The sequence below is a fragment of the Phascolarctos cinereus genome, unplaced genomic scaffold, assembly GCF_003287225.1.
Source record: "Phascolarctos cinereus isolate Bilbo 61053 unplaced genomic scaffold, phaCin_HiC Scaffold_5;HRSCAF=322, whole genome shotgun sequence".
Lineage (NCBI taxonomy): Eukaryota > Metazoa > Chordata > Mammalia > Diprotodontia > Phascolarctidae > Phascolarctos > Phascolarctos cinereus.
Window position 1 is genome coordinate 347354022 of NW_027555958.1, and position 15302 is coordinate 347369323.

At 34.0% G+C, this 15302-nt stretch overlaps 1 protein-coding gene across 8 annotated transcripts in view; it reads right to left on the reverse strand.

The window, feature by feature from the left end:
• The window catches only part of AKT3 (AKT serine/threonine kinase 3), a 414511-nt gene that overhangs the window by 187955 nt on the left and 211254 nt on the right, over positions 1-15302 (reverse strand). For all 8 annotated transcript variants that reach the window (XM_078156268.1, XM_078156264.1, XM_078156263.1 and 5 more), the window contains one exon: positions 1401-1526. Coding sequence is in view for 5 of the 8 variants with exons in the window: in XM_078156264.1 (XP_078012390.1) it covers positions 1401-1526 (126 nt within the window). In the remaining 3 variants the exon portion in view is untranslated. The remainder of the gene's footprint in view (positions 1-1400; positions 1527-15302) is intronic.

Here is a 15302-nt window from a genome sequence, read left to right on the forward strand (position 1 = left end):
ATCTAAGAAAAAAAATATATAGGTCATTAAATAGAACAAACAACATTTCTATGACTATCAGGGATAGAAAGTACTTTCTTCTGAGAAAAAGTTCATATAGTATAAGTAGCACTGAATTTGGAGTCAGGAAACCCAGGTTATACTTCTATCTCTACTGCTACTTATCTGTACCCCGTGGCAAGTTCCTTCATATTAATGGACCTTGGTTTACTCATCTGCAAAAGGAGGATGTGGACTCGATAGGTGATCTCTAAAATACCCTCTAGCTCTTATATTTTGATTCTATGACTGAATAAAATAGGTCTTGGAAATTTTTGATAAGAAGAGAGAAGGATGTCATTTTTTAAAATGCTGCATCCATCTGGCATCAATGTTTTTTTTTAAAAGATTTAAATACACAGTGAGACCCTAATAATACACTTAGAAAGTTTTTTGAAAAAAGTCAACTACACCATACAAGTTATTTAATGAATCCATGATTCATAAGCATTTCCTTAGCTTTATATATCTCAGAGATCTCCAATCTAATCTAATGGGAACAAAAAAAAACCCCCGTTAATTTACAAATAACTGAAAAAAAATAGAAAATGGGGGGGAGAATTTCTATATACTGATAATGATTTTTGTTATTTTCTTGTTCCACAGTTCAGAGTTCTCATTTCTTTCTCAAATGTAGCTAATACATGGAAATAACACTACTGATGTCAATAAGGATGATCTTGCAATGCTTATTTCTTCATAACTCACTAAATACAATTCAGCCTTTACATGTTTTTAACATTTTTTAAATTAACACAGGATAAGTGCAAATATGCTTCATTATTATATAAGTAACAGAGAGACTCTGAATGATTAATCAATAAATTCAAACAGTCTTAAGAGCTGATTGCTTGATTATCTGAGCGAATACTCCCTTAGTTTGGTTTTGTGCCACTTTACAATCTGGCTAACATTTTCCAAATACTTTTAAATTATAAGTAATTTAAGAGATGATGATTAGAAAATTAAGAGAAAATTAAGAGTATATATGAAATTTCTATATTTTCTAATTTAAAATGTTTCTCCTATTATAGTCAATAAAAAAGTATATGAAGCTATGAATTTGCTGAGATCACCAATATTTTATCAGAAATTTAATACCTAAGTTCAGAAGTCTTTGCTCCCACTTATTTTAAGTACATCTACTCCCCAACTATAAGATTCAAATTCATAGGAAAATTTACTTCAGAATATTAAGTAATATTCATTTAGACTACCAACAGGGATAAGGACATTTTATGCAGCTATAAAACACAAACCAAGTATTTTATATTCCCATTATATGTTATATGGCATTCAATGTACAAGGTCATACAAATAACAAAAATATAAGAATGAGTATACAAATGTAATTAACTTACTTGCCACTGAAAAGTTGTTAAGGGGATAAGGTAAATCCACATCTTGAGGTTTCTCCTTATATCCTATGAATGAGCCATCTGTCTTCAAAAGGAAGTATCTTGGCCTCCAGTTTTTTATATATTCTCCTACATGAGGAAAGCACACATGTTAATGCTGAAGAAATGAACAGCAGCTTTTATGTGAAAAATAAATTATGGTATAATGTATGTCCTACAACACTGGACTCCAAAAATTTGGTTGGCCAATTTTCTTTTAACTTCGCTCACAAAAGAAAATACATGAGCCCACAATTAAGATTCAATAAAAACCCAAATATGTTTTGTTTTAAATCATTTCACACTTTGATAAATCATTTGCACCATTATTCATACAGAGAATCATTCATCTGAGTACACATTTTGTTCAGTTTTTCATTTTATCACATGGTTGTTAGAACATATTTTCAGCACATTAAGACAAGGCTTGATAATTTATCTACACAGTATCAATTTATTTTGATGCAAAACACTTATCACAACAGGAATGTCTAACAATACTTTTTTCCATCTATGACTAACAAATTGTGTTATTTTCATAAAAGAAGGGCAAAAGAAAAAGAATATTTTCTCTACTAATGCTGCCAAAATAATTTCTTTTCAACCACACTACACTGTTGTACACATAGAAATTCTATTTTCCATAATACTATAAAAAAGAAATAGTGACACTCAAGCAAAACTGATTTTAAATGGTATAATTTATTTTGAGACATGGACTTCTGACCATAAAATATCCAAAACAACATTCTTGTAAATTTAATGATCTTTAGCCACTCTTGATTAAAAAAAACAACAAATTAAATGCAGATACCAAGCAACCAGTTGACAAGATAAGTGATTAATACAAGATGTCCTAAATCCTATTTAATGAAAATGATATATATCTCTATACAAACTTGATTCTTGACCACTGTCTAATATTGTCCTGGATATTCTATACCCTTAATTTCAATTGTCTGATATATGTTTCCATTCAGATGTCTCACTATTAACCTAAAAGTCAAGTTCCTTGTCTTCCTTCAAAAACTATCTCCTTCAGATTTCGCTAATAATACCACGATCCTCTCAGTTACCTAGGCTCAAAAACAAAGAATCTTCTGAAGCTCCTTTCAAGATGAATCAACAACTAGCAAATCCTGACAATTCTTCCTTGAAAATGTCTCTCTAATCCAAGGGTTGGTAAACTACTGCCAGAGGGGCAAATCCATTGCAGGGTGAGGAGGACAGTGAGGACAGTATATGGCTTGTGAGCTAAGAATTTTCTTACATTTTTTTAATGCAATAAAACTTTATTTTAAAATGTAAAAATCATTCTTAGCTAAGGCTGCAGAACAACAGACGGTAGGCTGCATCTGGCCCTCAGACCATAACACCTCAATCTTTCCATTCTATCACAACTCTAGTTTAGGTATCATGATGTCACACCAGGGCTACTAAAACAGTCTGTATGGTTCTCTGCTTTGATTTCCGTATTTTAATTTATTCTATACACCCCTCATAGAAGAATCTTCCTAAAGTGTAACTTCTGTTGGCATGATCTCCTGCCCCATTTAAAACCTTCAATGAATTCACTTTTCCTTCAAAATAAAGTACAAGCTCCTCAATCTATTATTTGAGATTACTAACATCTGGGCCAAGTGATACAATGCACACAATGTTTGGCTTAAACACAAGAAGACCCAACTTCAAATCCTGCCACAACCACTGGCTGTGCGATCTTGGGCAAATAAGATAACCTCTGTCTCAATTTCCTCAGCTGTAAAATAAGGGGGGTGGACTTCATCTTATTATCCTATGATTTCCCTTTGGATCCATTAATTTATATTTTTCCATACGGATAATAATAGCACCTATTTCCAAGGATTGTTTTGAGGATTAAAGAAGCTAATAAAAGTAAAGCACCCTGCAAAGCTTAAAGCACCATATGCCAACTATTACTATTGTTATGCTGGTTGTAGCTGTTGCTGACCTACACATACTCTTATCCCTCAGCCAGACTAAACTGTCCCGAACTCAAAACCAGTCCTTTGCTAATATCTGAAAAGCCTTGTTCTCCCCACCTCCACATATTTTTCTAACATCATTTCTACTGCAGCAATTGCACTAAACTTAAATAGGCAGCTATATGGTACACATGATTGAGAACTACATCTAGAGTTAGGAAGACCATAAGTCATATATGATATCAGACACTAGCTCAGAGGTTCCCAAAGTGGGTGATACTGCTTCCTGGGGGCACTGGAACAATCCAGGGGGCAGTAGTAACTTCGGGTGCATTTGGGGTCGTCGAATAAAAAGTAAAAGGGCAGTGTAAGCATAAGGAAGGAAGATAAGAGAATTTTGAAAAATCGTTCATACATATTTCATCTGTTGCATAACTGAGTTAAGTCATAGTGATTACATTATTTTCCAAATATACACACAAAATTCAAGTTATAACCAATCAATGGTCAAGTCTGCCAACTGGTCTTAACAAGCAAGTATTGGTAAGCAAACGTGTCTCACATTGTCAGGAAATCCAGCATGCATCAGCAAGAATATGTGCATGTAATGACTTTTTTAAAATAAAATACTATATGGTTACAAAACAACAATATTACATCATCAAAATTTCAATGCAGGAAAAAAAACTACAAATTTACAATAAATCATTAAATTTAAGATGCATCATTTAAAAAAATATTTTACATTTTTGAGAGCTCTGAAGCAAACAGCTGAGCAACCAGCCTAATAAAGGGTTAAAGAAAGTAGATTTCCAGGGGGGCACTGAGTAAAAATTTTTTTTGGAAAGGGGGCAGTCCATTTCACTTTCCTACAACTATGTGAAAGGATTATACAGGGGAAAAAAGACTACAACCAAGGAAATAAATTAAGAGGCTATCAGGCCAGACAAACTGTGATAAAGAACAGAAATAGGGTGGTGGTTATATAAGTGAAAAGAAGGGGTTGGATATGAGAAATAGGCAAGTAGAATAAGGGAGAATTAGGAGTCAAAAACTGATTCACAGTTGTGAACCTAAGTGACTGGAAGGATAGTGGTACCCTCAACAGAAGTAGAAAAGTTTGGCATAGGGGTCAGTCAAACAGGGTAAGATTAGTTCTAATGGGGAAATGGTGAATTTGAGATGCATATGGGACATCCAGATGTCCTACAGCAGAAGACTTCTAGTGATTTGGGACTGGAAATGAGGAGAGATATGAGGAGAGATATTAAGATTGTATACATAGATTTAGGAGTCAACCTCAAAGAGATTATAATTGAACCCATGAGAGCTAATTAGACCATTAAAAGATGTAGAGAAAGAAGAAAAGAGGGTCCAAGATTGCTCATGATAAAGAGGCAGTACACAGGCAATGATTCAAGAAAGAAGACTGAGAGGGAGTAGTGAGACAGCTATAGAGAGAACCAGAAGAAAGCAATTTCGTAAGAGCCAGGGGCAAAGAGAATGGTCAGGACAGGGGTGGGTCGGTGTGGAATGAGGGATGGGAAGGGAGAATATTAAAACAATAAGGAGCTACCAGGAGGTCAAGAAGGATAGAGACTAAGAAAAGGCTATCCAATTTACTTATACGATTCATATTCCCCAATTACCATGAAGAATGAAAAACTAAGTGAAGATATAAAGAAAAAAATAAAACATCACACAATAGCTTAAGGCATATAAAAAAACCTAACAAGATTCAGAGAAAGAAGATCTATTATCTAAATCTGACTTCTGTATCTCTATTAATGGAATCACAAGAATGGAAGACATCACTTGATAGTGTTCCTACTTTTTTTTGGCTAACGATCCTTAGTATTTCAAAGCATCACTAAAGAGAGATACATTTTATTAAACATGTATAACCTATAACAAGTTGTTTACTATCTCAAGGAAGGGGGATGTGAGGGAAGAAGACAGAAAATCTGGATCTCAAAAAAAATTTTTAAACAAATGCTGGAGCAGCTAAGTGTCACAGCGGATAGAGCATCGGCCCTGGAGTCAGGAGGATCTGAGTTTAAATTTGGCCTCAGACACTTACTAGCTGTTTAACACTGGGCAAGTTACTTAACCCTGATTGCCTTCAGAAAAGAAAAGAAGAAAATTAATGTTAAAATTATCTTTACATACATGTAACTGGGAAAAAAATATTTCTTTAAAAATAAATCTTATGATCCTAATAAAAAAGAGATGCATATATAAAACTGTAATTTTAAATCCATACATATGTAATCATTAGACTTATTAATTACCAGTTAATTTGCCAAATATTCCTACAGAAGAATAAATTAGACCTTTCTTTTTATTAATTCTAAAAATCACTGTAATTACCTATCACATCCATACAGGGACCTAGTTGTTCACATATACATGGTACTCTGATTATGAATTTCAAAAGTTAAGTAATAACATTTGTTACTTCTCTAAAATATTTGGATTTCATATGCTTTTGCATAGTGATCCCAGCTTAGTATGTGTGTGTAATACTTCAACACTATCAAGTTAACAAACGCTATCATAAATTCTGGGTGGTTTAAATTAATTTTGAGGGGTAGGGGAATGCTGCTTAGGACAATCAGTAGCACGAGAAGACAGTTGCTTATTTTAAATAATACTGAATGTACTGACTTCAAAAAATACATTTTATATGGAAGAAAATTTTAAGAAATTAAAGTTTGTAATAATCCTCCTTGAGAATTTAAATCCTTAGATATAAGAAACACCACAAACTCAAAACACTCACATTACTCTAATAGATGCTTAGTAAATATTAAATAGTAAAAAATTAAATATTTTATCTGCTTAGTAGGCTGGTTGCTCAACTGTTTGCTCCAGAGCTCTCAAAAAATGCCTTAAGAAAACAATTTAAAACACACTTCCAAGACACTATGTCCATCATTTTTATAAATGTAGAAATTAGCACGTTACATTTCATATCTCAAGAAATGTATATTTATATATATATATATATTTTATATATATGTATATATGCACATACATATACATATATATATTTTCAAATAAACCTCACAGGAAAATAACTTGTGATTGTTATTTCAACTGATTCCACTTTGTAAAACTCTACAATCTAGCATGAGACTTCATCATTCAACTGAAACTGATTAGTCCAAATTCTTCTGATTCTACTTTGTAACATCACTCATAGATATTCCCATTCTCTCCTTTGACTACCACCACATTGGTAAAGGCCTTGATCACCTCACTCTGGACTATAACAATAACCTTCTGGTTGACCTCCTTCCCTCAATTCTGTCTCTATTCCAGTTCATCCTACACTCAGCAGTCAAACTGATTTTCCTAAGTTGTGGGCCTAACCAAAGCCCTATCATCTTCAAAATCAAATATATAAAATCCTGTTTGATGATCAAAGCCTATAATAACCCTGCCCTTTCTCTAGTCTTCCTATCATACATTCCATTTCCACCCTCAACTGAAAATACTCTGAGAACCAGAGACACTATCCTCTTTGCTGTTGCTCATACAAAACATTCTAATACCCAACTTCAGGCAATTTCACTGCCTGTCCTCCATGCCTAGGATTCTCCCTTCCTCATCTCTAATTCCTGGCCTCCTGAGTCAACTCCTCATACCTACAATCCTCTCTCTCCTCACCTCCACTTCATAGTTTCCTTAGTTTTCTTCAAGACACAGCTGAGAAAGGCAGTCAAGATGACTGACTACAGGATGAGATTCAGCTGAGCTCTCCCAACATTCCTCTCCAAACAACTTTAAAATAATGTCACAAATAAAATTTTGGAGTGGCAGAGCCAAAAAAAAAAGTCAGGGTGAGACAATTTAGAGTTGGGGCAGGTACTAAGCACCAGGAGTGGGCCCTAGAGGCAGCAACAACAGCAGCATCAACAGCAACAGCAGCCTTGGGAGCTCTGAGTCCAGAGATGATTAAAGGGGTCAGACAACTGGTCAAAAATAGATTAGAGAGGACCCTTTGCTGGCACTGGGTGTAGCTGGCACTAATCAGCAACTCTATTGCCCCTAAGCATTTCTGGGTTGCAGTTCCAGGGTAGAGAGGAACACTTGTGCTAAGTCACAAAGGAGTAGGGGTCCCAGTCTCAGTTGCAAGGCAGAAAGGAGCACTATAGCACTTATAGCTACAATGGAGCAAGGGGACCTTCCTGGGAAAAGACCAGAGCACAGACCAGGAGAGGAGTGACCACACCTATAACCTGATCACAACTTAGAAATACCAAAAAATTTATAAATGCCCATAACAAGCTCTGAAAACAACAGCATGAAAAAGCATGAAGTTTGGCATGGTGACTCTCCACCCTAAGTTGAGAAGAGCCCAATATAAAGTATAAGGTCAAGAAATAGGCAAGAAGATGAGCAAACAACAAAAAAAGAACTTGACCAAAAAAGCTACTACAATTGCAGAGAAAAAGAAGACATAAACTCAAAAGACAATAGTGTGAAAACAGCTACAAAGCCATAAAGACAAATACCAATTAGGCCCAAGGCCAAACAAGAATTCCTAGAAGAGTTAAAGAAAGAGATGCGTGGTAGAGAAAAAAAGATTAGGAAGGGAGTAATGCAAAAAGACTATGAAAAGAGAACTAACAGCTTGCTAAAAGAGGCACAAAAATGCAATGAAGAAAAGAACTACTTAAAAAGTAGAATGGGGGGTAAAAAGCAGATTAGGACAAATGAAAAAGAAGGTACAAAAATAACTGAAGAAAAGAATTTTAAAAACAGAACTGGCGAAATGGAAAAGAAAATACAAGGTCACTCAAGAAAATAATTCCTTAAAAATCAGAATTGGGCAAATGGAAGATAATGACTCCATGAGACATAAAGAAACAATAAAATAAAGTTTCAAAAAATGAAAAAATTGGAGGAAAATGTGAAATATCTCATTGGGAAAAGCAAGTGACTTGGAAAATTGACAGAGAAGAGATAATTTAAGAATTATTAGAATACTTGAAAGCCATAATAAAAAAAAAAAGAGCCTACATGTCATCTTTCAAGAAATTATCAAGGAAAACTACCCTGATGATGTAGATCCATAGGGTAAAATACAAATTGAAAGAATCTGCCATTCTCCTTCTGAAAGAGATCCCAAAATGAAAATTCCCAGGAATATTATAGCCAAATTGCAGAGCTCCAGGTCAACGAGAAAATATTTAAAGCAATCAGAAACAATTAAAATATTGTAGAGCCAGAGTCAGGATCACATAAGATTTAGCAGCTTCCATTTAAACAGGCTGAGCTTCTTTAATATGATATTTTTAAAGGCAAAGAAGTTTGGATTATAACCAAGAAATCACCTACCCATCAAAGCTGAGCCTAATACTTCAGGGGGAAGAAATGGATATTTAATGAAACAGAAGACTTTTAAGCATTCCTAATGGAAAGATCAGCACTGAATAGACTACATGGCATTCAAACACAAGACTCAAGAGAAGCATAAAAAGGTAAACATTAAGGATAAGAGACTCAAGTTAAACTGTTTGGATTCCTATATGGGAACATTATACATGTAAGTAACTCCTAAGAACTTTTATCACTATTAGGGCAGTAAGAATGAGTCTACACAGACAGAGGACACGAATGTGATTTGATTATGTTGGGATGATCTCCCCCCCTCCAAAAACGTAGGGGTGAGAAAGAGGGATCCACTGGAAGAAGCTGGGAGAGGTAAAAGAGATCTCACCATAAAAGAGGCACACAAATAAGAGATTTTATAGCGGAGGGGGAAGTGGGGGCATGTTGGGCAATGCTTGAACCTCACTCTCATTGGAATTGGTTCAAAGAGGGAAGAGTGTGTATACACACACACACACACACACACACACACACACACACACACAAATATATATACAGAAATCTATCTTACCCAGTAGGGAAATAGGAGAGTAAGGGGTATAAGAGATGGGGCGGGGGCGCGGTGGAAGAACACAGGATTTGATAAAAGGGAGAGCAGACTAAAGGAGGCAGTGGTCAGAATCAAAACTGACTTTTGAGAAGGGACAGGATAAAAAGAGAGAGACGGATAAACAAAAAAAAATGTGATAAAGGGAAATATAATTAGTAATCCTAACTATGAATGTGAATAGAATGTGCTAACCCATAAAATGGAAGCAGATAGCAGAATGGATTATAAACCAGATTCCAATAATATGTTGTGTACAAGAGACAACTCGAAACAGAAGAATTAAAATAAAGGACTGGAGAAAAATCTACTATGCTTCAGCTGAAGTAAAAAAAGGGCAGGAATCTCACTCATGATCTCAGACAAATCAAAAGCAAAAATAGACCTAATTAAAAGAGATGTTAGGGAAACTACATTTTACTAAAAGATACTGAAATAAATCAAAAAATTTTACAGTAAGTTTCTCTGACCAAGGCTTCATTTCTCAAATATATATGGAACTGAATTAAACTGATAAAAATAAAAGCCATTCCCAAATTGATAAATGGTCAAAGAGCACGAAGTCAGTTTTCAAAAGAAAAAAATAAAAGTATCCATAGTCACATGAAAAAAATGCTCCAAATCACTACTGATTAGAGAAATGCAAATTCAAACAACTCTGAGGTTCCACCTCACACCTATCAGAAATGACAAATGCTGGAGGGGATGAGGAAAAATAGGTACACTAATAAACTGTTGGTAGAGTTGTGAACTGATCCAACCATTCTACAGAACAATTTGGAACTATGCTCAAAGGACTAATCTTTGTCCTAGCAATACCACTACTAGCTTTGTACCCAAAAGAGATCTAAGAAGAAGGAAAAGGAGGAAAAGGACCTATGTGTACAATAATAATTATAGCCACTCTTCTTGTGGTAGCAAATAAATGGACGTTGAGGGGATGCTCATCAATTGGGGAATGGTTGAACAAGATGTGGCATGTGATTTTAATGAATTACTATTATGCTATAAGAAATGCTAAGGACAGTGGTTTCAGGGGGAAAAAAAATATATGGCAAGAGATATATGAACTTTTTTTAAGTGAAGTGAGAAGAACCAGGAGATCACTATGCACAGTAACAGCAATGTTGTAATCAAGATCAAGTGTAAAAGATTTGGTTATTCTGATCAATACAATGATCAGAGACAATTCCAAATGATTCATGATGAAAAAATATTATACATCTCCACAGAGAGAACTGATGAACTCTGAGTGCAAACTGAAGTATAATTTCCTTGCTCTATTTATTTATTTTTGTAATATAACTAATATGGAAATGTTTCACATGATTTCACATGTATAACTGATAATTTTGCTTGCCTTCTCAGTAAGGGAGGAAGTTGTAAAAGGAAAGGAGAGAATTTGGAATCCAAATTTTAATATAGAAAGAATAAAAATTTTAAGACTCCATCCAAATACCATCTTCTGTAGGAAAAGGTCCCTGGTCCCCCCAGCTTGTGTTGCCTTTCCCTATAAGATTAACTTTCATTTACCTGTATATATTTTGTATGTGCCTAGATATTTTTCAGGTTTGTTTTCACTTAGAATATGAGCTCCTTAAGGGTAGGGACTGTTTGTTTTTCTTTTCTTTAAATTTACTATCATTTAGTACATAGTCAAATACACCTGGCACAAGAAAAGAATTTAACAAATGCTTGTTGACTGATTGATAAATAAATACATAAATAATCCTACTACCATATTAATTTGTGGCTTCAAGTTTTTTTTCCTCTGATGAAAGCTCCTAAGCACATTTATTTATTTTTTATTTTTGCAGCCACCTTTCCCTTACAACATTAATTAATTTCTGAAAGAAGACATGGCGAGAATGTACAAGTGTAGCACCAAAATTTAAGTGCCTACTACATTTACCGCAGAGAATATCTGGACACATGGGGAAGGGAGAGATTCTTCTGATGTTTTACCACAAAAAATTCAGAATATGATTTTTATGCTAATGTTAAACAATTACATTATCATCTGCAGCCAATCCAAATGTGAAAGTACACAAACTCTGGGGATCTAGTCCTATTTTCTCTGCTTCCACTATACATTCTTACCACTATAGAGTAATTATCCTTAAGTGGCCTTCTTTATTTTCTCTCTCAAATCTCAGGCCCCCAATATGAGGGCAAACTGTATTTGTTTTGCTTAGGAAGTGATCACCTCTGTCCTGAACCATGCAGGGCAGTCACTCTGCCTTTACAACTATATTGATTGTGTTTTCAGGACAACAGCCCTTGGCATGGTCTTCAACAATATTGCTGACCCCTTGATCTTGAAGCGCTGCCAAAAACAAAACAAAACAAAACAAAACAAAAAAAACCAAAAACTTTTTCCAAGAGCCAATTCAGTCTCTACCCAGTAACTAAGAAATTTTCTGGTATAAGCAAATGTAATAACATATTGCAAGAGCATCATCTGTATGTGAAAGGAGAAATCCTCAGCACTCTATAAAGATACTTAGATCATCCACAAGTGGCATAGTATCCCATTAGGGAATTTGGAGTGTTATGTAAAACATAAAATATGTAGACGCATAAACTCTTTTATTTTTTAAATCCCTTAGACTGCTTGGGTTGAAACTGATCTGATTTCTTTGGCAATTTTTTATTATAAGTCATTTTAAAGGTTTCCTGTGGATGAGTAATTAGTAAACTGGCTTTGAAATGAATTATTACAAGGTGCTATAAGCAAATTCCTTTCCCAACAACGATGTTGATTTCAGAAAAGTGTTATATAACACTATAACCAACTATACATTATGTTTCTTTCACAATAAAACATGACCCTTGATGCCTAATTACATGCACCTTCCCAAAACAGTTGCCAAAAATTTATTTGGCATGACCTTTTTGAATGATACAAAAGGCCCCTAAGGGGCCTTTTAACAGCGCTACATAGTTACACTGATTAAAGACTGCACCCCTTTCATTAGTTTCTTGCCTTTACAGAAAACCTCTTTGATATACCCAAGATTCTCATTAATTTCATGTTGTGTCCTCAACACATCATTTTTGTTGTTCTCTTGTGTCCAACTCTTTGTGACCCCATTTGGGGTTTTCTTGGCAAAGATACTGGAGTGGTTTGCTATTTTCTTCTCCAGCTCATTTTACAGATGAGAAAATTGAGACAAACAGTGTTAAGTGACTTGTCCAGTACCACATAATCAATAAGTGTCTGAGGCTGTATGTAAATTCAGGTCTTCCTGACTCCAGACCCAGCCCTCTATTCACTGCACCACCTAGCTTTCCCAATATTCTAATGAAAAGCATTAAGTTATGTTTCTAGTTTTTTTTCTGCTGAACAATACTATTTCTGCCTATCAAGCCTGCTCTTTTAATGGAATTGATTTTCTAATGGCTATCTAATTTCAAATCATGTTTTGATTTTGTTAATTTGTTATATCAAACACATACAATAGACAACATGCCACATGTTAATACGTTGTTAGGTATTTATGAAAATTAATTATCTTTACAGTGTCGTGTCAAGGGCTAGGAATTTATTACTGTGGACTAAATAAGACAGCTTAAAGTTTTAAATAGTTTACTATGGCTAAGTAATATACCTTCAGTCTATAGTCCATGACAATGCTGGTCACAATTTGATTCCATTTTAGAGCTTAGCTATGCCCCACGGTCTTGTCCTTAAATGTCCAAATCTAACTGAAGTACAAACTTACAGCAATCAAAGAAACTGAATGTAGCATATGACAGGAAAGGACATAAAAGATGACAATAGTCCCCTCTAGTGAAAAGGTGAAATAGTGACAATTCCTTGCCTTCTTAAATTTTCCATTTTCAAGGACCCAGTTAAAAGAGACACAGATCAATCCCCTGTGCCAAGAACAAAGATAATAAAATCACACCCCTATTAAAATTTAACCAATTCCATGAACAGAAGAGTATAAATCTATATTATTATAAAGTAGTGTCACATACATAATTATACACTAATTAATATCAAATCCTGATTATATAAAAGACAACTCACAAAAATTTCAATATAAATCTTAGATTATAATTTTATCAAAATAGATAAATCATAAGTAAATAATAGAAGGGATTGTTTAAAAAGCAATATCCTTGGGTCAGTAAGAAAGCACACCAATTTCCTTATCTATAGTACAATGGAAATTAAGTGTTTAGGAAAATTATCTTAAACATTTTGAGATACTCAACAATCAATGAGAGACTGAATTTATATTCAGTACGCTCTGATTTCCTAAGGCAGGAAAATGAACTAAATATTTTAGAAACACTTTACAAAAGGAAAGGTTGAAAGAAAAAAAGGTTTTTATTAACCAATCATCATACATTCAGGAAAAAAATGCAATACTTGTAGGCCTGGTTGTAGTATAAGTTAAATAATAGTACCCTATATTCACGAAAGACGTTAAATAAATTATGCTAAGGAAGACCCACAATAGTATTGTTAAATATAAATTTAATTTAAATTATTTTATAAAAAATTTTCCAAAATGTGAAAGGAAATGTTCCCACCAATAATACAGCTCCATTTAATTACTGAAATATTAGAAACTTCAACATATGATATTACCCACCTAGAAAAACAGATTGCAAAGTATGAGCATATTGTGTTTTTTATAATAAGTTAAGCCAAGGAAACGAAAAAGTAGTTTTTACTTTCATAACATATATATTATTTTTCCAAATGCATTAAGAAATTTAAAAATGTAACTCATACAGACTAAGAGCGGAATGCATAAATGAGATCAGAAGGTCCTCCCTGTGAGAGGTGTCCTGAAGGAAATGGCAAATAAAACAGTGTATTTCATTATTCTTCTCTGCACATCTATTATTGTAGTCCTTGACCCCTCCCCACTTTTTCAAGGAGCACAAGCAATCCAGACATCACCACTGAACAGTTCTTGCTTTCAGTAATTATGTTCTATGTTCTGAATAATATTTAATACTTGACTGGCCCAAATATGTACTTTCTATTTGGCTTCTTATGTCAAGAGCTATTTTGCATAGGGAGAATGGTACATAATAGGAGCTTAATATATGATTATTAACTGACTGATACAAAATTAGGGATGACAAAAAAGTGAAGGGTTTTTGTTTGCTGCTGTTGTTAAAATCAACCTTTTGGGCTCTTGCCACAATTTTAGAATCTAAGAGTTGATGGGAAGTTAATAAAAATATGTGATACTTAAAATACGGTTGTGGTGCAATAGTGTTAGATCTCATATTGAGTAAAAATTGTAGAGAATAGCTGCTTTAGAAACATTTCTGTGACTTATTCTAGCAATAAATTAATATGTCATATGTTGTGCTAACTGATTTTTTATATATGTTTGATTAAAAGTTTTACTCAAGGCCTTACATTTACTATTAAACATGAATAGTTAGCCTCTTTACCTACAACATTAGTCATGTACATTTCTTGAATGTATTTCTATCATTTAAAAAAGTCTTTGTTCTTCAAGTTTGCTAGGAGTTGATAGAACCATGTCATTAGGAAAAAGTATAACTTTTGAACATTTGTTGATTAAAAAAAATCTGTCTAAAAGCCTAGAAAAAAATCTGGCATTTGTATAGTCCTATAATCTCACAATAAAAGGCATAATTTTATTGTGCTGGGTCACTGTAATTAACTTTTCTGTGAAAGTCAGCAAAGAAATCCTTGAAGCAAACCTCACTTGAATAAATTATCTGTATACTACTCCATTATCTGAACCTGACGAGGCAAAGGCATAGACTGCAACCAGCCTGATTTGGGTGCACAGGATGAATTCCAACATTTTTATTACAAAGAATTCTGGAAAGTGTTAGCAAAAAGGATGAGATTTAGAATATAATTATCTCCTTCATTAGAACCTGGCAAAGGAGACTGGTAGCTTTCCACTGGTTAACAATAATAACAACTTCTAAGCATTTTCAGAGCTTTGTGTTTACAAAGTTCTT